This window comes from Hemiscyllium ocellatum, chromosome 9 (assembly GCF_020745735.1).
Source record: "Hemiscyllium ocellatum isolate sHemOce1 chromosome 9, sHemOce1.pat.X.cur, whole genome shotgun sequence".
Lineage (NCBI taxonomy): Eukaryota > Metazoa > Chordata > Chondrichthyes > Orectolobiformes > Hemiscylliidae > Hemiscyllium > Hemiscyllium ocellatum.
The window spans coordinates 29,950,878-29,976,468 of record NC_083409.1 but is presented as its reverse complement, the minus strand read 5'-3'; the positions used below and the strand labels follow the sequence as shown (position 1 = coordinate 29,976,468).

General features: G+C 39.7%; 1 protein-coding gene across 8 annotated transcripts in view; it reads right to left on the bottom strand.

Annotated features, from left to right (window-relative positions):
- The window catches only part of LOC132818954 (torsin-1A-interacting protein 2-like), a 41,692-nt gene that overhangs the window by 1,928 nt on the left and 14,173 nt on the right, over positions 1-25,591 (bottom strand). For 6 of the 8 annotated variants that reach the window (XM_060830114.1, XM_060830110.1, XM_060830115.1 and 3 more), the window contains 16 exons: positions 24,250-24,363; positions 24,008-24,130; positions 22,952-23,056; positions 21,705-21,803; positions 19,279-19,377; positions 18,969-19,082; positions 18,726-18,851; positions 17,667-17,771; positions 16,420-16,518; positions 12,601-12,702; positions 11,105-11,203; positions 8,457-8,555; positions 8,146-8,259; positions 7,903-8,028; positions 6,833-6,937; positions 3,443-3,544 (listed from right to left, as the gene is read on the bottom strand). In XM_060830114.1, the coding sequence (XP_060686097.1) occupies positions 3,443-3,544; positions 6,833-6,937; positions 7,903-8,028; positions 8,146-8,259; positions 8,457-8,555; positions 11,105-11,203; positions 12,601-12,702; positions 16,420-16,518; positions 17,667-17,771; positions 18,726-18,851; positions 18,969-19,082; positions 19,279-19,377; positions 21,705-21,803; positions 22,952-23,056; positions 24,008-24,130; positions 24,250-24,363 (1,731 nt within the window). The remainder of the gene's footprint in view (positions 1-3,442; positions 3,545-6,832; positions 6,938-7,902; positions 8,029-8,145; positions 8,260-8,456; positions 8,556-11,104; positions 11,204-12,600; positions 12,703-16,419; positions 16,519-17,666; positions 17,772-18,725; positions 18,852-18,968; positions 19,083-19,278; positions 19,378-21,704; positions 21,804-22,951; positions 23,057-24,007; positions 24,131-24,249; positions 24,364-25,591) is intronic. The other 2 variants (XM_060830112.1, XM_060830111.1) reach the window with 2 other exon arrangements.

The following is a 25,591-nucleotide window of genomic DNA, read 5'->3' as shown; positions in this document are numbered from 1 at the left end:
CTTCAGGGAAGGAAATTCACCTCACTTTGATTTACATGTGACACCAGAGCCATAACAATATAGTTCACTCTCAATTGCCCTCTAAAATGGCCTAGCAAGTCTTTCAGTTGTATCAATCGCTAAAATGTCTCAAAGAAATTAAACCAAAAGGATCATCTGGAATTGACCCAGGCACTGGAAAAGACAATGGCAGAAACAGCCCTGTCGCCCCTGCAAAGTCCTTCTCACTAACATCTGGGGGCTAGTGCCAAAATTAGAAGCGTTGTCACACAGACTAGTCAAATTATAGCCTGACATAGTCATACTCACAGAATCATACCTTACAGACAATGTCCAAGACACCACTATAACCTCATCCCTGGATATGTCCTGTCCCACCAGCTCGACAGACTCAGCAATGGTTACAGCAGAGTGATAACAGTTGAGAGAGAGTTGCCCTGGGAGTTCTCAACATTGACTCCAGACCCCTGAAGTCTCATGGCTTCAGGTTAAACACGGGCAAGGAAACCTGCTGATTACCACATACAGTCGTCTCTCGGCTGATGAATCAGTACACGTCCATACTGAACAACACTTGGAGGAAGCACTGAAGGTGGCAAGGGCACAAATATACTATGGATGGGGGATTTCAACATCCAGTGTCTCAGCAGCAACATTACTAATTGAGCTAGTCAGATTCTAAAGGACACAGCTGCTAGACTGGGTCAGCAGCAGGTGCTGAGGAAACCAAAAAGCAGGAAAAATATATTTGACTTCATTCTTACCAATCTGCTGACTGAAGATGCATCTGTCTGTGACAGTATTGGTAACAATGATCACCACACAATCCTGTGGAAACAAAGTCCCACCTTCACATTGAGAATAACTTCCATTGTGTTGTGTGGCACTACCACGGTGTTAAATGGGACAGACTTCAAAAAGATCTAAAAGTGTGGGGCTGGAAAAGCAAAGCCGGTCAGGCAGCATCTGAGAAGCAGGAGAGTCAACATTTCAAGCATAAACTCTTCATCAGGAATGTGTGTGTGTGTGTGTGTGTGTGTGGTGGGGGGGGAAGGGGCTGAAAGGTAATTGAGTGTTGGGGCTGAGGTGGGAGGGGAGGCGGCAAGATAGCTGGGAATGCGATAGGTAGATGAAGGTGGGGAGTGATGGTGATAGGTTGGAGCAGAGTATGGAGCGAGTAGGTGAGAAGGAAGATGGACAGGTCAGACACCGTCTGCTCTGACCCATCACCATCACCCCTACCTTCATTTGCCTATCACATTCCAAGCTACCTTCCCCCAGCCCCACCCCTCCCCCTTGGGCCCACTCACATTCCTGACGAACTTATGCTCGAAATGCCAACTCTCCTGCTACTCGGATGCTGTTTGATTGGCTGTGCTTTTCCAGCACTACAATTTTTTACCCTGATTTCCAGCATCTGCAGTCCTCACTTTCTTTGAACAGATCTACCAACTCAAGACTGGGAATCCATGAGGTGCTGTGGGTCATCAACAGTAGAACTGTATTCCAGCACAATCTGTAACCTCATGGCCCAGCCTATACCCCACCCAACCATTACCACCAAGCCAGAGGATCCACCCTGGTTTAATGGAGAGTTCAGGTGGGCATTTCAGGAACAGCACCAGGCATACCTTAAAATGGAATGGTCAACCTGGTGAAGCTACCAACAGGACTACTTGTGTGCCAAACAGCCTAAAGAGCAAGGGATACACAGAGCTAAGCAATCCACAACCAATGGATCAGATCTAAGCTCTGCATTCCTGCCACATCCACTTAAAAATAGTAGTGCACAATTAAATAACTCATCTGAGGACCACACTCTGCAAATATCCCCAGCCTCAATGATGGAAGACCCTAACATATCAGTGCAAAAGATAAGATTGAAGCATTCACTGCAAACGTCAGCTGGAAGTGACGAGTGAATTATTCATCTCACCATCCTCCAGTGGTTCACAGCATTACAGATACCAATTTTCAGCCAATTTGATTCGCTCCATATACTTGGCTGCTTCATCAATGACCTTCCCTCCATCATAAGGTCAGAAGTGGGGATGTTCACTGATGATTGCACAATGTTCAGCACCATTCACGACTCCTAAGATACTCAAGCAGTCCTTGTTCAAATGCAACAGATCTGGACAATATCCAGGCTTGGACTGACAAGTATGCACAGTGGTTATAAAACAAGTCAGCTCCCAAAGCCTGTCCATCATCTACAAGGCACAAGTCAGAACTGTTAAGGAATACTCCCACTTGCCTGAATGGCTGCAGCTCCAACAACACTCAAGAAGCTTGACACCACCCAGGACAAAGTAACAGGAGGTAGTGTGCAGCGGTTCAAGATGACAGCTCACCACCATCTTCTTAAGGATAACCAGGAATGGGCAATAAATGTTGGCCAGCCAGCATTGCCCACATCCCACAAATGAATTTTTTTTTAAAATTTAGGCTGAAAATGCAATTGGGTTTACTACATCTTAGATGCTAATAAAGCTGGATCTTGCTGTCTCACTGCGTATCTGCATCATACCTCTCAGACTTGAAAGTGTCAATTCAGGTGATATTTTGGATTACTCTACAATCAATCAAAATTAAATTTTTCCACGTATTGAGACTGCAATTTCTCAATATGATCTTCACATTCCTTTTTCCCACTCGCTAGTCCATATTCCACTTTCAAGACAACTGTAGTATTTTGAACTTTAAGCAGTGAGATTCGACATTTACACCATTTTGTGTATAATTTCATGTTTTAGTGCTGAACAGGATTTTTGGATGAATAATGCAACTCCATGTCTCTTTTGTATTGTTATCACCTCTCAATGCTATGTGCAACCCCACATTTCGCCTGGCATGTAGCCCTGAACACCCCCCAAGAGCACTTTGTGCATCTTGTTAAGAAATTTGTGCATCAATCCAGTCACCAATGAAATTTTTGTCTTTCTGTCTGGTAGTCTGGGGATGCTGGGATAACATGGAACAGAAGGTAACAGCTAATAACCTGCTTGGCTAAAACAGCAGCTTTAGACGGACACTTAGAGTCATACTGCAGAGAAACAGATTCTTCAGTCCAATGCAGTACATAATCCCAAACTAAACTAGTCCCACTTGCCTGCTCCTGGCTCATAATCCTCCAAACCTTTCCTATTCATGTATCTATCCAAATGTCTTTTAAATGTTGTAATTGCATCTACCACTTTCTCGGAAGTTCATTTCACCCTCGTAAAAAAATTGCCTTTTATGTCTTTTTTAAATCTCTACTTGGACAGGCTTCCAGGTAAATTGTGCCTCTGCTTTTTCATACTGGTAAGAGCAAATTGTACATGTAGCAAGAACAAAGTGTATTCATAAGACACCTCAGGCAAAACCTGAATGTAAATGATCATCAATCATTTGTCCAAGATGATGGATATTACTGAAACACTAATCTGCATTGCCTCACCATTTTCAACGTGAGTTTTTGCTTCATCCTGTTGTAATTGTCCATCCTGTCTGCATACTGGAGATTGCACATTTGATAATAATATCCCCTCACATGTTTCACCTGCAGATTAAGAGAAAGAGGTGATTAGCAGTTAGAAAGAATCATACCAAACAAAGACATTCTGGATATGATATCCTTCGCTTTCAACCTGCGGGTGACAAACAGCTGCAACTTTACTGCTTCCAAGAGGTAGAAAGCTCTGCAAAGAAAGAACTAAGAAGGGCTTTTGAGCTCGACCACTGGCTGGAGTTATTGTAATACATTCAGGAGATGGAGAATTAGTTGGATAGCATGTTCAGAGAGGTGGTCATATCGCAGATCAAGGACCAGGTAGCTGAAAGTAAGTGTGTGACTGCCAGGCAGTACAAAAGAAACAGGCAGAATATAGCAAGAGTCATTTGGATCCTACTCACAAATTGGTTTTCCATTTTGAAAGCTAATGAGGGTGTTGGTTCTTCAATATGGATTGCAGTCATGATCTTATGTGTGGCTTGAGGAAGAGGAAGGGAAGAGCAATATTAATTGGGATTAGTTTGGCAACATGTGTTTATGTGATTGTAGACATGACTCTATGACATAATGTTGCCTCCCATGGTCAAGGATGTCACAGCACTGCTGTACGGCATTCTTTAGGAGTAGGATGAACAGCCAGAGGCCATGGTCTACAATGGTATAATTGACCTGGGCAGGAAGCGAGTGTGGTCCTGCACTCAGAATTTAGGTCATTGGTTGGAAATGTAGTAAGCACCACCTCAAATGAAGTCTTTGCCAGATTATTACCAGTGGTGTGTGCAAATGAGTATATATGAGATATGAAATATGAGGCTAAGGCAGATAAATGTGGGTGCAAAGATGGTGCAGGATCGAGGGATTTAGATTCCTCGCACATTGGGATTGTCTCTGGGAAAGATTGCACCTGAATGAACTGGATGGGTTGCAACTGAATATAGTTTGGACTAAGGTCCTTGCAGGCGTTTTGCTAGTGCTGTTGGGCAAGGGAGTGCAAAATGTAAATCTGGCTGAAGGTACAGTACCATAAGGTGTTCATTATTTCTGAGTATAATATGTCTGGAAAATATGGGGAAGGAAGCAAGGAGGGCTGGCAGGATTGGTTAAGGAGATTATTGCAATTTTGAAGAAAGAGAAATATCCTAAAGTGTTCACTGACAGAATCAATTTAGAGGTAAGGAATAAAAACTATATTGCTGAGTGTAATCTACAGACTACTAACCTTGTGGAAAGGATGCACAGGAAGAAATCTGCAGGAAAGTCACCATGAGATGCCATCGTTATGGATGATTTGTAATGTGGAACTTCAATTCTCCAAATATAGACTGGTAATGTAAGGGGAAATCAAGGATGCTTGCCACTTGATGTGTCCAGAAGAATTTCCTACACAGTATGGATCCAGTTCAAAACGTAAGGATGCATGATTCACAGAAATGAGGTAGGCCAAGTGGATCAAGTGTCAGTGGAGATCATTTAGAAAACAGTGATCATTGTAAGGTTTCGCATGATGGAGGAGAATGACAATGGTCAATCTAGAGTAAGAAGAATCAAATCAGTGCAGAACTGACTTAGATGGGGCAACACAGAAGTGGGCCAGATAGAATGGAATGAAAGATTGGGAGGAAAAAAATGGACTTGCAGAATCAGCTATCTTAAAAGAGGAGATGGTTCAGATACAATTAAAGCATATTCCACCTAAAAGCAAAGAGTGGATAAAAGGAAATTCAGAACTTCCTCATGACAAAGAAGATACAAGCTAAATAAAAATCAAATTTGCTTATGACAGATATCACATTTGAAAATGCAATTAAGGACCGAAAAAAATACAAAAGGTTCAGATGTTGATAAGGAAGAACCAACACAGATTTCTATAGGGGAAGTTTTATTTAACTAACTTGTTGGAGCTAATAAAATAGGTTACAGAATTAATCAATTAGGGTGATGCTGCTGAGGTGGTGTTCATGAACCTTCATGAAAGAATTCGAAACAGCGTCATGCACCGGTCTTGAAAGAGACAACACAGATTATGGGATAAAGGGCACATTAGATTAAAAAAATCTGCCTGATCAGTAAGAAACAAAGAGTAATGCTGAATGGATGTTTCTCAAGTTTGAAGGAGGGTTGTATTAGAGTTTCCCACTCCAGTGGGAATTTCATAGTTGGCAGATGATACAAAACTTGGAAGCATTGTAAACTATTAGGAAGACTGTGTACAATATAAAAAAAAACAGAGACAAGTAGGTGGTGTGGGTGGATAAGTAGCAGGTGAAGTTCAATGTCGAGATGTGTGAGCTGATGCATTGCTGTAGCATGAATATGGACTGATGATAAAATTACAACTTTGAAGAGGTAATATTCTAAAGGGGGGTGCACGAGTAGAGCAACCTGGGTGCATATATCATTGAAGGTGGCAAAATTGGAGGAGAGCGCAGTTTAGGAAGCACAGGAATATTCTGGGCTTAATTTACAAGGGCATAAAGTACAAGAGCAAAGCTACCATGCTGAACTTATGTAAAACTTTTGATAGACCTCAGCTGAGTATTATGTTACCCTTCTGGGTGCCTAACTGTACAAAGGGTGTGATTGCTTTTGCATTGAGATGTACAATAATAGTTCCAAGAATGAGTGAATCCAATTATGAGGATAGATTGGAGAGTCTTGGAGAGGAGAAAGCTAACAGGAGATCTGATCCAGTCTTCAAAATTACAAGTGAACAGGGAGGAACTGTCCAGGCTTGTGAAAGCACCAAGAGCAAGAGAGAACAGATTTAAATTGTTTTGCAAAAGAAACAAATGTGATGTGAGAAAAACATAATCACACATTAAATGTTTTGGGTGTGATATATATTGCAATGTTGGAGGCAGTTACAATTGAGACATTGAAGAGGATATTAAAGGATTATTTAAATAGAACCAATGAGCAAGGATACAAAAAAGCTCAAGAATCTCACTGACTCATAATACTAATTTAGAGAGCCTAGGTGGACATAATGGGCCAAACGGTCACCTTCCAAACATAATATTTGCATCCTTCTATGCATGATGAGTGGTTAAACTGGACCATATTGAAAGTTTTCAGTCAAATTGTATGATCAGTACTATGTAGGAAAATGTGAACATCTCTTCAGTTATGTGAAGGGCTGGGGTGAGTCCTCCAAACTGTCAACCATTAAATAAAATGGACAAATGTATCAGAGTACATTCAAAGCCCTTATTGTTCTACTAGGCATGTGAGGGAACAGTGAGAGTGTATCACGTATGTGTGATGGCTTTTGTGTAAAAACACTATCGAACATAGGGGTTATTTCTCCAAAACACTGCATTTTCTGACAACTGTAACCTTGATTTTTCTCATCAGTGTGACTTTGATTATCCAACTTGGCCTGCTGCTGTAGGTTCGGCTCATAACCTTCTTGTGCTTCAGAGCTCTGTTCAGGTCTGAGTCCTGTGACAAACAGAAGTGAGGTAGTGAAGAACAATCAGCAATTAGACCAAGCAAAAAGTATCTCATCAGATCTGATCAGAAATTATCAAAACACTCAAAGGTTAAAGATTCCTTATAGTTATGAAACACAGAATACTTTACATCCATAATCACAAAATATGTTCTGGAAAAGAATGATGACAAATTGGAATATAATCTGACAGACAGTCCATCAAACAATGTATCGCTGAAAGTGTGTACAGGCTGTGATCAAAAAGTGGTTCTGATGACAGCAGGTACTAAGTGTTAAAGATTCTCACCACGATGAGAAAGATTGGTGGCCAACTTCAAGGGTAATCATACTGGCTTTGATAGGCAGAGTAAGAGTGTAGTAAAAGGAGAATTAGGGCTGTTTTGGAAAAAAAAGCAATGGAAATTATCCATGCAGGCAAGGATAATAGCTGAGATATTGAATACTTTTCATCTGTTTTTTCTATGTTATAATGCCACTCAGGATCCTTGAATGACCTTCTGCCATACCACCACACTTTTACATTCATATTGCTTCCCAATATTATTTTCAACCCCACATTTTGCCCAACCCGCATCCCTGAACATATTAATGAGATTATACAAATCAATGTGACATAAGAACACTTCTGCATGTTACTTATTAACAAATTTGTGGATTAACCACACACCACTGAAATCTTTGCTTGTTTGGTAACCTGAGGATGCAGGCATGATTTGGAACAGAAGGTAACGACATACTGCTTGTTCGGCTAAAATGTCAGCTTTAGAATGACATTTGGAGAGATTTCCATGTAAGCTGCCCTTGCCTTCCTATACTGGGAACAGGAAATGATTCGTGAACCAGGAACAGAGTGTGTACAGAGACTCCTCAAGCGAAAAGGGAATCTAAATGACCTTCAACCTCTTGTACAAAATAATGGATACCGCTCAAACACTAATCTACATGGACTCACTATTTTCGACATGAATTTCCTCTTCTTCCTCATTTAATTGTTCATCCTGTCTGCATATTGGAGACTGCAAATGTCTCAGAGTACATTCCGTGCCCTCTTTCTGCAGCTGGGCAGAGTCCATGGCATCTGGTGAAGGAACAGAGAGTTCACCGTGTGTCTGACTGCTGTGCCTAAAGTTGAATGCCTAAATGACACAGGAATTATTTCGCAAAAACATCACCAGCATTTACTCTACATTTTTACCTTGTATTTCCTCACCAATGATGCTTTGATTATCCAACATGGCCTGCTGCAGCAGGTTGTCCTCATCACCTTCCTGCCCCTGAGATCTCTGTTCAAATCTGTGTTCCGAGATAACTAAGAGTGATGGAGTGAAGAACAATAAGCGTTCAGAGCAAGCAAAGAGTATCATCAGAAATTAGCCAAAATCTTATAAAAAAGTTAAAGACTCTTCACAGTCAAAATTTTTATTCTGAAACACAGAACACTTTGAACCAATAATCACAAAAACATCACCAGCATTTTCTGTGCATTTTTAACTTGCTTTTCCTCACCAGTACCACACTGACTATCCAACTTGGTCTTCTGCTGTAGGTTGTTCTCATCACCATCCTGCTCTTGAGATCTCTGTTCAGGTCTGTGTTCTGAGACAACTAAAAGAGATGGAATAAACAACAATCAACATTCAGCAAAAAATACCATCAGAAATTAGCCAAAATGTCATTAAAAAAATCATAAATTCTTCATAGTAAAAACTTTTGTTCTGAAACAGAGAATACTTTGCACCAATAATCACAAGATAAGTTCTGGAAAAGACAGATGACAGATTGGAATGCAGTCCGACAGCTACAGTCCTCTGGGGTCCAGCCCACAAATTGGTTTTCTGTTTTAGAAGCTGGTAAAGGCATGGTTCTTCAAAAGACTGCAGTCACAGTCATGTATGTGACACCAGGAAGAAGACACAAATAGGAGTATTATTCAGCATTAGTTAGGTACAGACACTTCTGTGGAAGTTTATATGATCCGAGGATGTAATGTTGCCTTCCAGGGTCAAGGATGTCATAGAGTGGCTTAAAGCATTTTCTGGGAGCGGACGAACATTCAAAGGTCATGTTTCACAATGGTACCAGTGACCTATGCAGGAAGAGATTGTGATCCTGCAATCAGAATTTAAGTAGCTAAGTAGAAAATGACCAAGCAGGACTTCAAATAACGTCTTCTCTCAATTACTCCCCCATGCCAACTTCAAATTATTACTGAAATGTGAGAATAAGACAAATAAATATATGGGTGGAAATATGGTCCAGGTGCAAGGGATGTAAATTCCTTGGATTTTCTGAGTGCCTCTGGGGAAGATGGCACCTGTAGAAGCTGGATGCACTGCAGCTAAACAGAGCTGGGACTAAGGTCCTGTTGGAGCCTTGTGCTAATGCTATTGGCAAAGCTTTAAACTAACATGCAAAGGGTCTGTGAACTGAGAGAGAATATGGAGGAGAATACCAGGGAATACAATATACAAAGCACTGGCATAGAATAGAATAAGTTAATATGTCAAGTCGTAGTACGAGAGAAAGTAATAAAGTCTTGATCAGCGTTCCTGTGCAAGTGTTTCATTTCATGGAGTATAATAAAAAGACTGGGGAGTTACAGGTGCAAATTATTATGTAGAAGTATGTTGTGGCAAAAACAGAGACCTGCTTTAAGGAAAGGTTAAATATTTCTATGTACAAAGTGTCTAGAAAATTAAGAAAAGAAGGAGGGTTGGTAGAATGGTTAAAGAAATCATTGCAGAGCTAAAGAAAGAAGATGTCCAAAGGATTCACTGATTACATCAATTTGATTAAGGTTAAAGAGCAAAAAGGATGTAACTAAACTGTTTAATGTAATTTACTGACCAGCAACCAGAGGGAAGCATGTAGATAAACAAATCTAGAGGGAAATCACAGAGAGATGCCAACATTACAGACTAAGTTCAATGGGGAACGTCAATTACCCAAAATAGACTTGTAGTATAGTAGTCATGGCTGAAAATGTGTTGCTGGAAAAGCGCAACAGGTCAGGCAGCATCCAAGGAACAGTGTAGTAGTCATGTAAGGAGTAGCAATTGGAAGTCTTCCTAGATGGTATTTGTGAGAATTCGCTACAGCAGTATGCTGTCAAAAAAGTTGGGATTCACTGTTGGACATGCTTTTCATAACTGTGATGGTCCAAGTACATCAAATGTCAGTGGAAGCAGCATTTAGGAGACAGTAATCATTGTACTGGAAGGTTTAGCATAATGGAGGAGAATAATAATGATCAATCCAAAGTAAGAAGAATTGATTGTAGAGAGCTGATTTCAAGGAGCAAATAGACTGGGCCAGATAGACTGGAACAAAAGGTAAGAGGTGAATACATGGACTTCAAAAATAAACAACGTCGTAAGAGGAGAAGGTTCGAATACAATCAAGGCATGTTCCCTCAAAGGCAAAGGGAGGACAAAAAAAAAACTCCAGAACTTTTTGGATACAGAGGATATAGAAATTAAGAGAAAGAAGATAAAGTGTGCATATGACAGGTGTCAGTTATAAAGTGCAACTAACAAAAAATGAATTCTGGACATTCATGGGGAGGAGGTGAACAAGAATATAAAAAAAAACAGAGAAATACAGGAAAAGCTGGGAGCCAAATTGTAGGATAATTCTAAATATTTCTATCGGCAGATAACTAGTATTGGAGTGGAATAAGGCCCCTTCTTAATAAAATTGGGACTTTACACATAGAGGCAAGGGGTGTGGCTGAGGTATTAAATGATTACTTTGCTATTTGTCTTTACCAAGGAGTTGGATGTCACCCAGGCCATGCTGACAGAAGAGGGAACTATGGACATAGATCATTGAACATTGACAGGACAGGTAGAGAGAGCATAGAATACTCTGGGCTTAATCAACAGGTACAGAGTACCAAAAATGTTTTAGAATACTAAAGTAGTACTTATTAATTTTTTAATAACATAGATAAACATCTCAAGAGAACATTTTGCGCTCTTACTCTTCTGGGCATGGCAGCTGGTAATGAAATAGAGAATGTATCATATGTATCTGACTGCTTTGTCCAAAGATGAATGCAAACTAAATGTCATATCCACACTGTTGGAATAAGAAATTATTTCTCAAAAACATCACCAGCATTTTCTCTGCATTTTTAACTTGCTTATTCTCACCAGTGTCACTTTGATTATCCAACTTGGCCTTCTGCTGCAGGTTGTTTTCATTAGCATCCTGTCCCTGAGATCTCTGTTCAGGTCTGTGTTCTGAGACAACTAAAAGTGATGGAGTGAACAACAATCAGCATTCAGACCAAACAAAAAATATCTCATCACAAATTAGGCAAAATCTCATAAAAGATCAAAGACTCTTCATTATAAAAGTTTCTGCTGAAATATAGAACACTTTGCATCCACAACTGCAAAATACGTTTTGGAAAAGAAAGATGACAGAATGGAATCCAATCTGACAGATCGTGCATTGAATACTGTGTTGAAGAGAACATCTACAGGCTGTGACCAAAAAGTGGTTTTGATAACTGTAGGTAATGAGAGTTGCAAGTTCTCTTCACCATGAGTTTGGCAAAGAATATAACCTCCAAATAATATCCTCATGAATAATGTTCTTTTTAATGTGAGAATAGAATATTCTGTCAATGCTAATGTATGTTCCTCTGCAACAACAGACTTGAAAATATTAACAGAAGTAGTGATGGTTTGGAGTGCTGTACCAACCAGTCAACATTAAATTTTTCCCAGCAAGTTAAGTTGGACCAAAAACAGGTCAGGTAGTAGTTGCTAAACGTTCAGACCTTTTAAATATTTGTTATGGAAGAAGACTTGCTCAGAGTTCAGAATAAGTGGGTACCCATAATTTTGTAATGCAATGATTGTATTGTATCAGCTAAGATTTTCAGACTGAACCTTGATATATTGAATTTATCATTCAACAGAACAAAAAATTGTCACAAGTGTCATATGTATCCAACGATGCTGGAACAGCAAAGCCCAAATATGATTGTAGCCTCAAGACCTTGTAAAACTGGTGGTGCTAATATTGAGATTGAAGTTTTGAGAGGATAGTCTGCTAACTTGCTTTACTCCAACTCACCAGGCTACATTAAACTTCCAGCATAACTATAGTTCTCTGCTGTTATCTGAATTCTATGTAGGTAGATTCTGCAGTTCCACCATTTCCTATATCATCCCATGGTCTAGTACAGGATTCTTGGACGAATGCTGCCACACCACGTCACGTTTATATTTTTATCGCATCCTAATATTATTTTCAACCCCACATTTATCGCGCCTGTAGCCTTGAATGTATTCATCAGATTATACCAAATCAACATGGCCCAAGAGCATTTTGTGCATCAACCCACACACCACTAAAATCTTCATCTTTCTGTCTGGTAATCTGGGGATGCTGGATGATGTGGAACAGAGGTAGCGACTTGCTGCCTGCTCGGTTAAAACATCAGCTTTCCGTTGACATTTGCAAAGGTTTCCAAGTAGATTATGTCTCTACCTTCTGAAGGATAAAGGAAATGGCATGTGTACCAACACGAAAATGAGTACAGGATAAACCTCAGATAAAATTTGAATGTAAATGACCTACAAACTCTAGTCCAACATAATAGATATTGCTCAAACACTAATCTGCATTGTCTCACCATTTTCAACTTGATTTTTCTCTTCATCCTGATGTAACTGTGCATCCTGAATGGACCTTGGAGGTTGCACATTTGATGATGACATCCCCTCGCATGTTTCATCTATGGATCACAAGAGAAAAAGGAGACATGCTGTTATAAAGAATCATTCCAAACAAAGACATTCTGACATCAGAAATCGTTGTCTTTAAACCTGTAGGTAGCAAACAATTGCAAGTTAGATTATTGCTGCCAAAAGGAAGAAAGCTCTGCAAAGAAAGACATAAAAAGGGTATCTGAGTTCAAACAGCAGCTGGAGTTAATGTAGCACATTTATGAGAGTGAACATTAAAAACAATCAGTCAATCAGAGAGATGGTCACATTGCACTTCAAAGGCCTGGAGGCTGAAAGGGAGTGGGTGAATGCTGGACAGTTCAAACAGAACAGGCAGATTAACAAGAGGCCCACTGAAGCCTTCCTGGTTTTCCATTTTGGAAGCTGATAAGGTTATGATTCTTCAATGTTAACTGCAGTCACTGTCATTTTTGTGGCACCACGAGGAAGAAGTAAGATAGAACAATAGTAATCGGGGTTAGTTTTACAATGTAAGGTGTTTCTGTGATTGTAGACATGACTCCAGGATATAATGTTGCCTCTCATGATCAAGGATGTCACAGCACAGCTGTAAGGCATTCTTTATGGATAGGATGAACAGCCAGAAGTCATGGTCGACAATAGTATAATTGACCTGGGCAGGAAGCGAGTGTGGTCCTGCAATCAGAATTTAGATTATTGGTTGAAAACCACCTCAAATGAGGTTTCCACTATATTATTCCCAGTGCCATGTGCAAGAGAGTATATATGAGATATGAAATATGAGGATAAGGCAGAAAAATGTATCAGTGGATAGAGAATGCAGGATCAAGGGATTTAAATTCCTGGCACATTGGGATCGGCTCTGCAGACGATAGTACCTGGAAGAGCCAGATGGGTTGCAGCCGAACATACCTTGAACTGAAGTCCTTGCAAATGTTTTGCTAATGGTTTTGGAAGGTCTTTTAACTAACCTGGCAAAAATATGCAAAACTGAAACCTGGCTGAAGGTAAGGTAGGATAGGATGTTCAGTATTCCTGAGTAGTGTGTGTCTAGAAAATATGGAAAAGAAAGGAAGGGGGCTGGGGTGGCAGAATTGGTTGAGGAGATCATTGCAATGCTGGAGAAAGAGAGATGTCTCAAAGTGTTCACTGACAGAATCAATTTAGAGTTCAGGAACAAAAACTATATATGGACATAATCTATGGACCACCACCTTGAAGTGGATGCAGAGGAACAAATCTGCAGGAAATTCACAATGAGAGGCCATCAGTATATATGAATTATAATGTGGAACTTTAATTAACCAAATTTAAACTGGTAATGTAAGTGGAATCAAGTGGCAAGCATCCCTAGATCATGGCCAGAAGAATTTCCTATAAAGCATGCGTGCAGTCCAAAAAGCAGGAAACAATGTTGGACATGGTTCTCAGAAATGAAGCAGCCAACTGGATCAGTTTAGAAAACAGTGATTATTGTATTGTAAGGTTTAGCACAGTGGAGGATGACAATGATCGATCTAATGTAAGAAGAATCATATCAGCGGCGAGCTGACTTAGATAGGGCAAAACAGAAGAGGGCCAGATAGATTCGAATGAAAGATTGGGAGGAAATAATGGACTTGCTACCTTAAAAAGATGAGATGGTTCAGATACAATCAAAGCACATTCCCTCAAAAGGCAAAGATATGACAAAAAAAATCCAGAACTTCTTAATGACAAAGAAGGTACAAATTAAGTGCTTATGTCAGGTGTCAGGTTTAAAAGTGCAATTAAGAACCAAAAAGAATACAAAAGGTTCAGAGAAGAGTTGAGCAAGAATATTAGAAAAGCAAAAGGCGAATAATGGGAAAAGACTGGCAGCCAATTTCAACAGTAATCCTAAAGGCTTCTAAAAGCATACAAATACTGAAAGCATGGTAAAAGGATGAGTTGGGCTCATTTGGAAGGAAAAGGGGAATTTATAAATGAAACAAGGGACATGGTTGGAAGTATTAAGCCAAATTTAAAAGAATACAACGTAACTCTGTCACAGGAAGGATTCAAAATTGATAAGGAGAAAGTGGTGAATAGAACGTTGATGCTCAAAGTTCACAAGACCAGATAAGATCATACCATCATAGGAAACACCTCAAAGTATATTTAAGGAGGTGTGAATGGAAATTGCTGGGCACCGGCCATAATTATTCGGTCTTCCCTCAACTCAGGGGTGGTAGCAGAAGACTGAAGAATCGCAAATGTCACACTCTTGCTCAAAAAACAGTTAAACCCAGTGATTATGGACTAGCCAGTTTAGTTGCAAGCCTGGGGAAGAACTTTGAAACAATTATTCAGCGTAGAATTAGCAGACACATGGAATATCATAGGTTGATAAAGAAGAGCAGCATAGATTTCTAAAGGGGAAATCTTATTTAACTAACTTGCTGGAGCCTGTTCAAGAGGTCCCAGACACAGTCAATTTGGGTAATGCTGTCAAGGTTGTGTCAATGATCTTTCATGAGGGTGTTTGAATCAGTGCCATGCAAAGGTCTTGCCAGAAACTATTATGGAATAAAGGGCACAATAGATTCAAAAGTTGTCTGAGGAATAAGAAACAAAGAGTAATGGTCAGTGGATGTTTCTTAAGCTGGAAGAAGGGGTGAACTGGAGTTACTTTTCTTGATATATATTAAGGACTTAGATCTTTCCGTACTAGGGGCAATTTCAAAGTTTGCAGTTTGATACGAAACTTGGAAACATTGTAAACCATTAGGAAGACTGTCTATAATATCAGAAAGGACAGCAACAAGTTGGTGGAGCGGATGGATAGGTAGCAGGTGAAGTCCAATGTGCAGAAGTGTGAACTGATGCATTGTTGTAGCAAGAACATGGACTCATGATATAAAATTACAATTTTGAAGAGGCAAAATTCTAAAGGGGGTGCAGGAGCAGAGTGACCTGGGTGTATATCGACAGAGATAATTGAAAGTGGTAGAACAGGAGGAGAGAGCAGTTTGGAAAGTACAGGAATATTCTGGACTTAATTTACAAGGGCATAAAGTACAAAAGCAAGGCTGTCATGTTGAACTTGTATAAGACATTTGATAGACCTCAGCTGGAGTATATGTTACCTTCCTGGTACCAAACTGCACGAAGGATGTGATTGCTTTTGCAATGAGGTTTATAACAGCAATTCCAAGAACGAGTGAATCCAATTATAAGGATAGATTGGAGAATCTTGGAGAGGAGAAAGTTAACAGGCGATCTGATCCAGTCTTCAAAATTATAAGTGGACAGGGAGGAAGTGTCCAGGCTTGTAAAAGCATCAAGAACAAGAGGGAACATATTTAAATTGTTTGCAAAAGAAACAAATGCGGACTCACGATACAAAATTGTTCCTGTATCCAGAACAAAGTATGTACAGAAGACACCGCAGGCAAAATGTAAATCTTAATGACCTTCAATTTCTTGTACAAAATAATGAATATTGCTCAAACACTAATCTGCATGAACTCACTATTTTCAACTTTATTTTCCTCTTCTTCCTCATGTAATTGTTTTATCTCCACTTTGGAGATTGCAAATGTCTCAGAGTACATTGCGCACCCTCTTTCTTCTGCTGGGCAGAGTCCATAGCCTCTGGTGAAGGAACAGAGAGTCTATCTGACTGCTGTGTCTAAGTTAAATGCCTAAATGTTGGACACAGGAATTACTTCTCAAAAGCATCACCAGCATTTTCTGTGCATTTTTAACTTGCTTTTCCTCACCAGTGTCAGATTGACTATCCAACTTGGTCTTCTGCTGTAGGTTGTTCTCATCACCATTCTGCCCCTGAGATCTCTGTTCAGGTCTGTGTTCTGAGACAACTAAAAGAGATGGAATAAACAACAATCAACATTCAGACCAAGCAAAAAAATACCATCAGAAATTAGCCAAAATGTCATTAAAAAAAACAAAGACTCTTCATAGTAAAAGCTTTTATTCTGAAACAGAGAATACTTTGCACCAATAATCACAAGATAACTTCTGGAAAAGACAGAAGACAGATTGGAATGCAACTTGACAGCAACAGTCCTCTGGGGTCCAGCCCACAAATTGGTTTCCTGGTTTGGAAGCTGGTAAAGGCATGGTTCTTCAAAAGATTGTAATCACAGTCATATATGTGAGACCAGGTAGAAGAAAGAAGTCAGAGCAATATTATTTGGCATTAGTTAGGGAACAGGTAGACATTTCTATGGATGTAGATATGACTCGAGGATGTAATGTTGCCTCCCAAGGTCAAGGATGTCATAGAGTGGCTTAAAGCATTTACTGGGTGGTTTGGGTCTGGAAATATTCTGCAGTGGAAGTGTGGTGGAGGCAGGTACAATTGAGGCATTGAAGAGGGTATTAAATGATTATTTAAATAGAGCCAATAAGCAAGGATATGAAAATCACAAGAATCACACAGACTCATAACACTGATTTAGAGAACCTATACAGACAAACAGTCTCCTTCCAAACATAATATTTGCATCCTTTTATGAATCACGACTGGTTAAACTGGATCATATTGAAAGCTTTCAGATAAAGAACAAACACGGTTATCCAAATTTCGGATTATTAGAACAAGATCTCAAGTGTGCCATAAAAATGTTACGCGAACAATCAGCTATCTAAACAAAATACTCCCCACCCGTCTCGTTAGGATAATCGAGGTTGTTCTGTAACTTGTATGATTAATACTGTCTCAGAAAATGTGAACATCTCTTTAGTTATGTGAGGGGTTGAAATGAGTCTGGCTCAAGACTAGGAGTGACGTTTGCGCCAATCTGTCCACCTTTAAATTAAATGGACAAATGTATCAGAGTATATTCCAAGCCCATAGTGTTCTCCTAGGCAGGTGAGGGAACAGAAAGGGTGTATCACATATATGTGATGGCTTTGGCGTAAAAACAAAATCAATGTAATTCCACACTGTCGAACACAGGAATTATTTCTCAAAAACACCATTGCATTTTCTGATGACTGTAACCTTGATTTTCCTCATCAGTGTCACTTTGATTATCCAACTTGGCCTGCTGCTGTAGTTTCGGCTCATTATCTTCGAGTACATCAGATCTCTGTTCAGGTCTGAGTCCTGTGACAAACAGAAGTGAGGTAGTGAAGAACAATCAGCAATTAGACCAAGCAAAAAGTATCTGATCAGAAATTATCAAAACACTCAAAGATTAAAGATTCTTTATAGTTATGAAACACAGAATACTTTACATCCATAATCACAAAATATGTTCTGGAAAAGAATGATGACAAATTGGAATCTAATCTGACAGACAGTCCATCAAACAATGTATCGCTGAAAGTGTGTACAGGCTGTGATCAAAAAGTGGTTCTGATGACAGCAGGTACTAAGTGTTAAAGATTCTCACCACGATGAGAAAGATTGGTGGCCAACTTCAAGGGTAATCATACTGGCTTTGATAGGCAGAGTAAGAGTGTAGTAAAAGGAGAATTAGGGCTGTTTTGGAAAAAAAGCAATGGAAATTATCCATGCAGGCAAGGATAATAGCTGAGATATTGAATACTTTTCATCTGTTTTTTCTATGTTATAATGCCACTCAGGATCCTTGAATGACCTTCTGCCATACCACCACACTTTTACATTCATATTGCTTCCCAATATTATTTTCAACCCCACATTTTGCCCAACCCGCATCCCTGAACATATTAATGAGATTATACAAATCAATGTGACATAAGAACACTTCTGCATGTTACTTATTAACAAATTTGTGGATTAACCACACACCACTGAAATCTTTGTTTGTTTGGTAACCTGAGGATGCAGGCATGATTTGGAACAGAAGGTAACGACATACTGCTTGTTCGGCTAAAATGTCAGCTTTAGAATGACATTTGGAGAGATTTCCATGTAAGCTGCCCTTGCCTTCCTATACTGGGAACAGGAAATGATTCGTGAACCAGGAACAGAGTGTGTACAGAGACTCCTCAAGCGAAAAGGGAATCTAAATGACCTTCAACCTCTTGTACAAAATAATGGATACCGCTCAAACACTAATCTACATGGACTCACTATTTTCGACATGAATTTCCTCTTCTTCCTCATTTAATTGTTCATCCTGTCTGCATATTGGAGACTGCAAATGTCTCAGAGTACATTCCGTGCCCTCTTTCTGCAGCTGGGCAGAGTCCATGGCATCTGGTGAAGGAACAGAGAGTTCACCGTGTGTCTGACTGCTGTGCCTAAAGTTGAATGCCTAAATGACACAGGAATTATTTCGCAAAAACATCACCAGCATTTACTCTACATTTTTACCTTGTATTTCCTCACCAATGATGCTTTGATTATCCAACATGGCCTGCTGCAGCAGGTTGTCCTCATCACCTTCCTGCCCCTGAGATCTCTGTTCAAATCTGTGTTCCGAGATAACTAAGAGTGATGGAGTGAAGAACAATAAGCGTTCAGAGCAAGCAAAGAGGATCATCAGAAATTAGCCAAAATCTTATAAAAAAGTTAAAGACTCTTCACAGTCAAAATTTTTATTCTGAAACACAGAACACTTTGAACCAATAATCACAAAAACATCACCAGCATTTCTGTGCATTTTTAACTTGCTTTTCCTCACCAGTACCACACTGACTATCCAACTTGGTCTTCTGCTGTAGGTTGTTCTCATCACCATCCTGCTCTTGAGATCTCTGTTCAGGTCTGTGTTCTGAGACAACTAAAAGAGATGGAATAAACAACAATCAACATTCAGCAAAAAATACCATCAGAAATTAGCCAAAATGTCATTAAAAAAAATCATAAATTCTTCATAGTAAAAACTTTTGTTCTGAAACAGAGAATACTTTGCACCAATAATCACAAGATAAGTTCTGGAAAAGATAGATGACAGATTGGAATGCAGTCCGACAGCTACAGTCCTCTGGGGTCCAGCCCACAAATTGGTTTTCTGTTTTAGAAGCTGGTAAAGGCATGGTTCTTCAAAAGACTGCAGTCACAGTCATGTATGTGACACCAGGAAGAAGACACAAATAGGAGTATTATTCAGCATTAGTTAGGTACAGACACTTCTGTGGAAGTTTATATGATCCGAGGATGTAATGTTGCCTTCCAGGGTCAAGGATGTCATAGAGTGGCTTAAAGCATTTTCTGGGAGCGGACGAACATTCAAAGGTCATGTTTCACAATGGTACCAGTGACCTATGCAGGAAGAGATTGTGATCCTGCAATCGGAATTTAAGTAGCTAAGTAGAAAATGACCAAGCAGGACTTCAAATAACGTCTTCTCTCAATTACTCCCCCATGCCAACTTCAAATTATTACTGAAATGTGAGAATAAGACAAATAAATATATGGGTGGAAATATGGTCCAGGTGCAAGGGATGTAAATTCCTTGGATTTTCTGAGTGCCTCTGGGGAAGATGGCACCTGTAGAAGCTGGATGCACTGCAGCTAAACAGAGCTGGGACTAAGGTCCTGTTGGAGCCTTGTGCTAATGCTATTGGCAAAGCTTTAAACTAACATGCAAAGGGTCTGTGAACTGAGAGAGAATATGGAGGAGAATGCCAGGGAATACAATATACAAAGCACTGGCATAGAATAGAATAAGTTAATATGTCAAGTCGTAGTACGAGAGAAAGTAATAAAGTCTTGATCAGCGTTCCTGTGCAAGTGTTTCATTTCATGGAGTATAATAAAAAGACTGGGGAGTTACAGGTGCAAATTATTATGTAGAAGTATGTTGTGGCAAAAACAGAGACCTGCTTTAAGGAAAGGTTAAATATTTCTATGTACAAAGTGTCTAGAAAATTAAGAAAAGAAGGAGGGTTGGTAGAATGGTTAAAGAAATCATTGCAGAGCTAAAGAAAGAAGATGTCCAAAGGATTCACTGATTACATCAATTTGATTAAGGTTAAAGAGCAAAAAGGATGTAACTAAACTGTTTAATGTAATTTACTGACCAGCAACCAGAGGGAAGCATGTAGATAAACAAATCTAGAGGGAAATCACAGAGAGATGCCAACATTACAGACTAAGCTCAATGGGGAACGTCAATTACCCAAAATAGACTTGTAGTATAGGAGTCATGGCTGAAAATGTGTTGCTGGAAAAGCGCAACAGGTCAGGCAGCATCCAAGGAACAGTGTAGTAGTCATGTAAGGAGTAGCAATTGGAAGTCTTCCTAGATGGTATTTGTGAGAATTCGCTACAGCAGTATGCTGTCAAAAAAGTTGGGATTCACTGTTGGACATGCTTTTCACAACTGTGATGGTCCAAGTACATCAAATGTCAGTGGAAGCAGCATTTAGGAGACAGTAATCATTGTACTGGAAGGTTTAGCATAATGGAGGAGAATAATAATGATCAATCCAAAGTAAGAAGAATTGATTGTAGAGAGCTGATTTCAAGGAGCAAATAGACTGGGCCAGATAGACTGGAACAAAAGGTAAGAGGTGAATACATGGACTTCAAAAATAAACAACGTCTTAAGAGGAGAAGGTTCGAATACAATCAAGGCATGTTCCCTCAAAGGCAAATCTTGGAGAGGAGAAAGTTAACAGGCGATCTGATCCAGTCTTCAAAATTATAAGTGGACAGGGAGGAAGTGGACAAGAGGGAACATATTTAAATTGTTTGCAAAAGAAACAAATGCGGACTCACGATACAAAATTGTTCCTGTATCCAGAACAAAGTATGCACAGAAGACACCGCAGGCAAAATGTAAATCTTAATGACCTTCAATTTCTTGTACAAAATAATGAATATTGCTCAAACACTAATCTGCATGAACTCACTATTTTCAACTTTATTTTTCTCTTCTTCCTCATGTAATTGTTTTACCTCCACTTTGGAGATTGCAAATGTCTCAGAGTACATTGCGCACCCTCTTTCTTCTGCTGGGCAGAGTCCATAGCCTCTGGTGAAGGAACAGAGAGTCTATCTGACTGCTGTGTCTAAGTTAAATGCCTAAATGTTGGACACAGGAATTACTTCTCAAAAGCATCACCAGCATTTTCTGTGCATTTTTAACTTGCTTTTCCTCACCAGTGTCACATTGACTATCCAACTTGGTCTTCTGCTGTAGGTTGTTCTCATCACCATTCTGCCCCTGAGATCTCTGTTCAGGTCTGTGTTCTGAGACAACTAAAAGAGATGGAATAAACAACAATCAACATTCAGACCAAGCAAAAAAATACCATCAGAAATTAGCCAAAATGTCATTGAAAAAAACAAAGACTCTTCATAGTAAAAGCTTTTATTCTGAAACAGAGAATACTTTGCACCAATAATCACAAGATAACTTCTGGAAAAGACAGAAGACAGATTGGAATGCAACTTGACAGCAACAGTCCTCTGGGGTCCAGCCCACAAATTGGTTTCCTGGTTTGGAAGCTGGTAAAGGCATGGTTCTTCAAAAGATTGTAATCACAGTCATATATGTGAGACCAGGTAGAAGAAAGAAGTCAGAGCAATATTATTTGGCATTAGTTAGGGAACAGGTAGACATTTCTATGGATGTAGATATGACTCGAGGATGTAATGTTGCCTCCCAAGGTCAAGGATGTCATAGAGTGGCTTAAAGCATTTACTGGGTGGTTTGGGTCTGGAAATATTCTGCAGTGGAAGTGTGGTGGAGGCAGGTACAATTGAGGCATTGAAGAGGGTATTAAATGATTATTTAAATAGAGCCAATAAGCAAGGATATGAAAATCACAAGAATCACACAGACTCATAACACTGATTTAGAGAACCTATACAGACAAACAGTCTCCTTCCAAACATAATATTTGCATCCTTTTATGAATCACGACTGGTTAAACTGGATCATATTGAAAGCTTTCAGATAAAGAACAAACACGGTTATCCAAATTTCGGATTATTAGAACAAGATCTCAAGTGCGCCATAAAAATGTTATGCGAACAATCAGCTATCTAAACAAAATACTCCCCACCCGTCTCGTTAGGATAATCGAGGTTGTTCTGTAACTTGTATGATTAATACTGTTTCGGAAAATGTGAACATCTCTTTAGTTATGTGAGGGGTTGAAATGAGTCTGGCTCAAGACTAGGAGTGACGTTTGCGCCAATCTGTCCACCTTTAAATTAAATGGACAAATGTATCAGAGTATATTCCAAGCCCATAGTGTTCTCCTAGGCAGGTGAGGGAACAGAAAGGGTGTATCACATATATGTGATGGCTTTGGCGTAAAAACAAAATCAATGTAATTCCACACTGTCGAACACAGGAATTATTTCTCAAAAACACCATTGCATTTTCTGATGACTGTAACCTTGATTTTCCTCATCAGTGTCACTTTGATTATCCAACTTGGCCTGCTGCTGTAGGTTTGGCTCATTATCTTCGAGTACATCAGATCTCTGTTCAGGTCTGAGTCCTGTGACAAACAGAAGTGAGGTAGTGAAGAACAATCAGCAATTAGACCAAGCAAAAAGTATCTGATCAGAAATTATCAAAACACTCAAAGGTTAAAGATTCTTTATAGTTATGAAACACAGAATACTTTACATCCATAATCACAAAATAGTTTCTGGAAAAGAATGATGACAAATTGGAATCTAATCTGACAGACAGTCCATCAAACAATGTATCGCTGAAAGTGTGTACAGGCTGTGGTCAAAAAGTGGTTCTGATGACAGCAGGTACTGAATGTTAAAGATTCTCACCACGATGAGAAAGATTGGTGGCCAACTTCAAGGGTAATCATACTGGCTTTGATAGGCAGAGTAAGAGTGTAGTAAAAGGAGAATTAGGGCTGTTTTGGAAAAAAAGCAATGGAAATTATCCATGCAGGCAAGGATAATAGCTGAGATATTGAATACTTTTCATCTGTTTTTTCTATGTTATAATGCCACTCAGGATCCTTGGATGACCTTCTGCCATACCACCACACTTTTACATTCGTATCGCATCCCAATGTTATTTTCAACCCCACATTTTCCCCACCCGCATCCCTGAACATATTAATGAGATTATACAAATCCATGTGACATAAGAACACTTCTGCATGTTACTTATTAATAAATTTGTGGATTAACCACACACCACTGAAATCTTTGCTTGTTTGGTAACCTGAGGATGCAGGCATGATTTGGAACAGAAGATAACGGCATACTGCTTGTTCGGCTAAAATGTCAGCTTTAGAATAACATTTGGAGAGATTTCCATGTAAGCTGTCCTTGCCTTCCTATACTGGAAAGGGGAAATGATATGTGTACCAGAAACAAAATGTACAGAAAACACAGTATGCAAAATGTGAATCTAAATGGCCTTCAATCTCTTATAAAAACAACTGATATTGCTCAACTTCTAAGCTGCATGGACTCACTATTTTCAACTTGATTTTCCTCTTCTTCCACAATTAATTGTTCATCCTGTCTCCATTTTGGAGATTGCAAATGTCTCAAAGTACATTCCGTGCCCTCCTTCTTCTGCGCAGAGCCCATGGTATCTGGTGAAGGAACAGAGTTCATGTGTATCTGACTGCTGTGCCTAAAGATGAATGCCTAAATGTCAGACACAGGAATTATTTCTCAAAAACATCATCCATATTTTTTCTACATTTTTTACCTTGCTTTCCCTCACCAGTGACACTTCGATTATCCAACTTGGCCTGCTGCTGCAGGTTGTTCTCATCACCTTGCTGCACCTGAGATCTCTGTTCAGGTTGGTGTTCTGAGACAACTAAAAGTGATGGAGCGAAGAACAATAAGCATTCAGACCAAGCAATGAATATCATCAGAAATTAGCCAAGTCTCATAAAAAATCAGACTCTTTACAGTAAAATATTTTATTCTCAAACACAGAATATATGCACCAATAATCACAATATAGGTTCTGGAAAAGGTAGATGACAGATTGGAATGCAATCCGACTGCAACAGTCCTCTGGGGTCAGCCCACAAATTGGTTTTCTGTTTTGTAAACTGGTAAAGGCATGGTTCTTCAAAAGACTGCAGTCACAGTCATGTATGTGACACCAGGAAGAAGACACAAATAGCAATGTCATTTGGCATTAGTCAAGGACAGATAGACACCACTGTGGCTGTATATAAAACTCAAGGATTTGATTAGATTAGAATCCCGACAATACAGAATGAGCCCTTTGGCCCAACAAGTCCTCACCAACCCTCCAAAGAGTAACCCATTTCCCTACTCTCTACTAATGCACTTAGCACAATGGGCAATTTAGCATGGCCAATTCACCTGACTTGCACATCTTTGGACTGTAAGAGGAACCCATGCTGACATGGGGAGAATGTACAAACTCCACGCAGACAGTCGCCTGAGGCTGGAATCAAACCCGGGTCCCTGACGCTGCGAGGCAGCCGTGCTAACCACTAAACCCATGTAATGTCTCCAAGGTCAAGAATGTCATAGAGTGGCTTCAAGCATTTTCTGGGAGAGGATGAACATCCAAAGATAACGTTCCATAATGGCATCAGTGACCTATGCAGGAAGAGATTGTGATCCTGCAATCAGATTTCAGCAATTAGGTAGAAAATTACCGAGCAGGACTTCAAATGATGCCTTCTCCCGATTACCCCCAATCCTCTTGCCATGTGCAAATGAGAACAGAAATATAAGAAAAAGGCAGATGATTGTATGGGTGGAAACATGGTCCAGGTCTGAGGGATTTTAATTCCTTGGATATTGTGCCAGCCATTGAGGAAGATGGTACCTGTAGGAGCAGGATGCTTTGCAACTCAACAGAGGTGAGACTGAGGTCCTTGTGGGACCTTTTGCTCGTCCTGTTGGCAGGGCTTTAAACTTACGTGCCAAGGGTCTGTGAACTGAGAGAGAATACAGAGGATAATACCAGAGAACACAATATACTTGGAAAGACAGACAGTACTGACAGAGTAATTTAATAGGTAAAGTTGTAGTAAGGGAGAAAGTAATAAAGTCTTCAT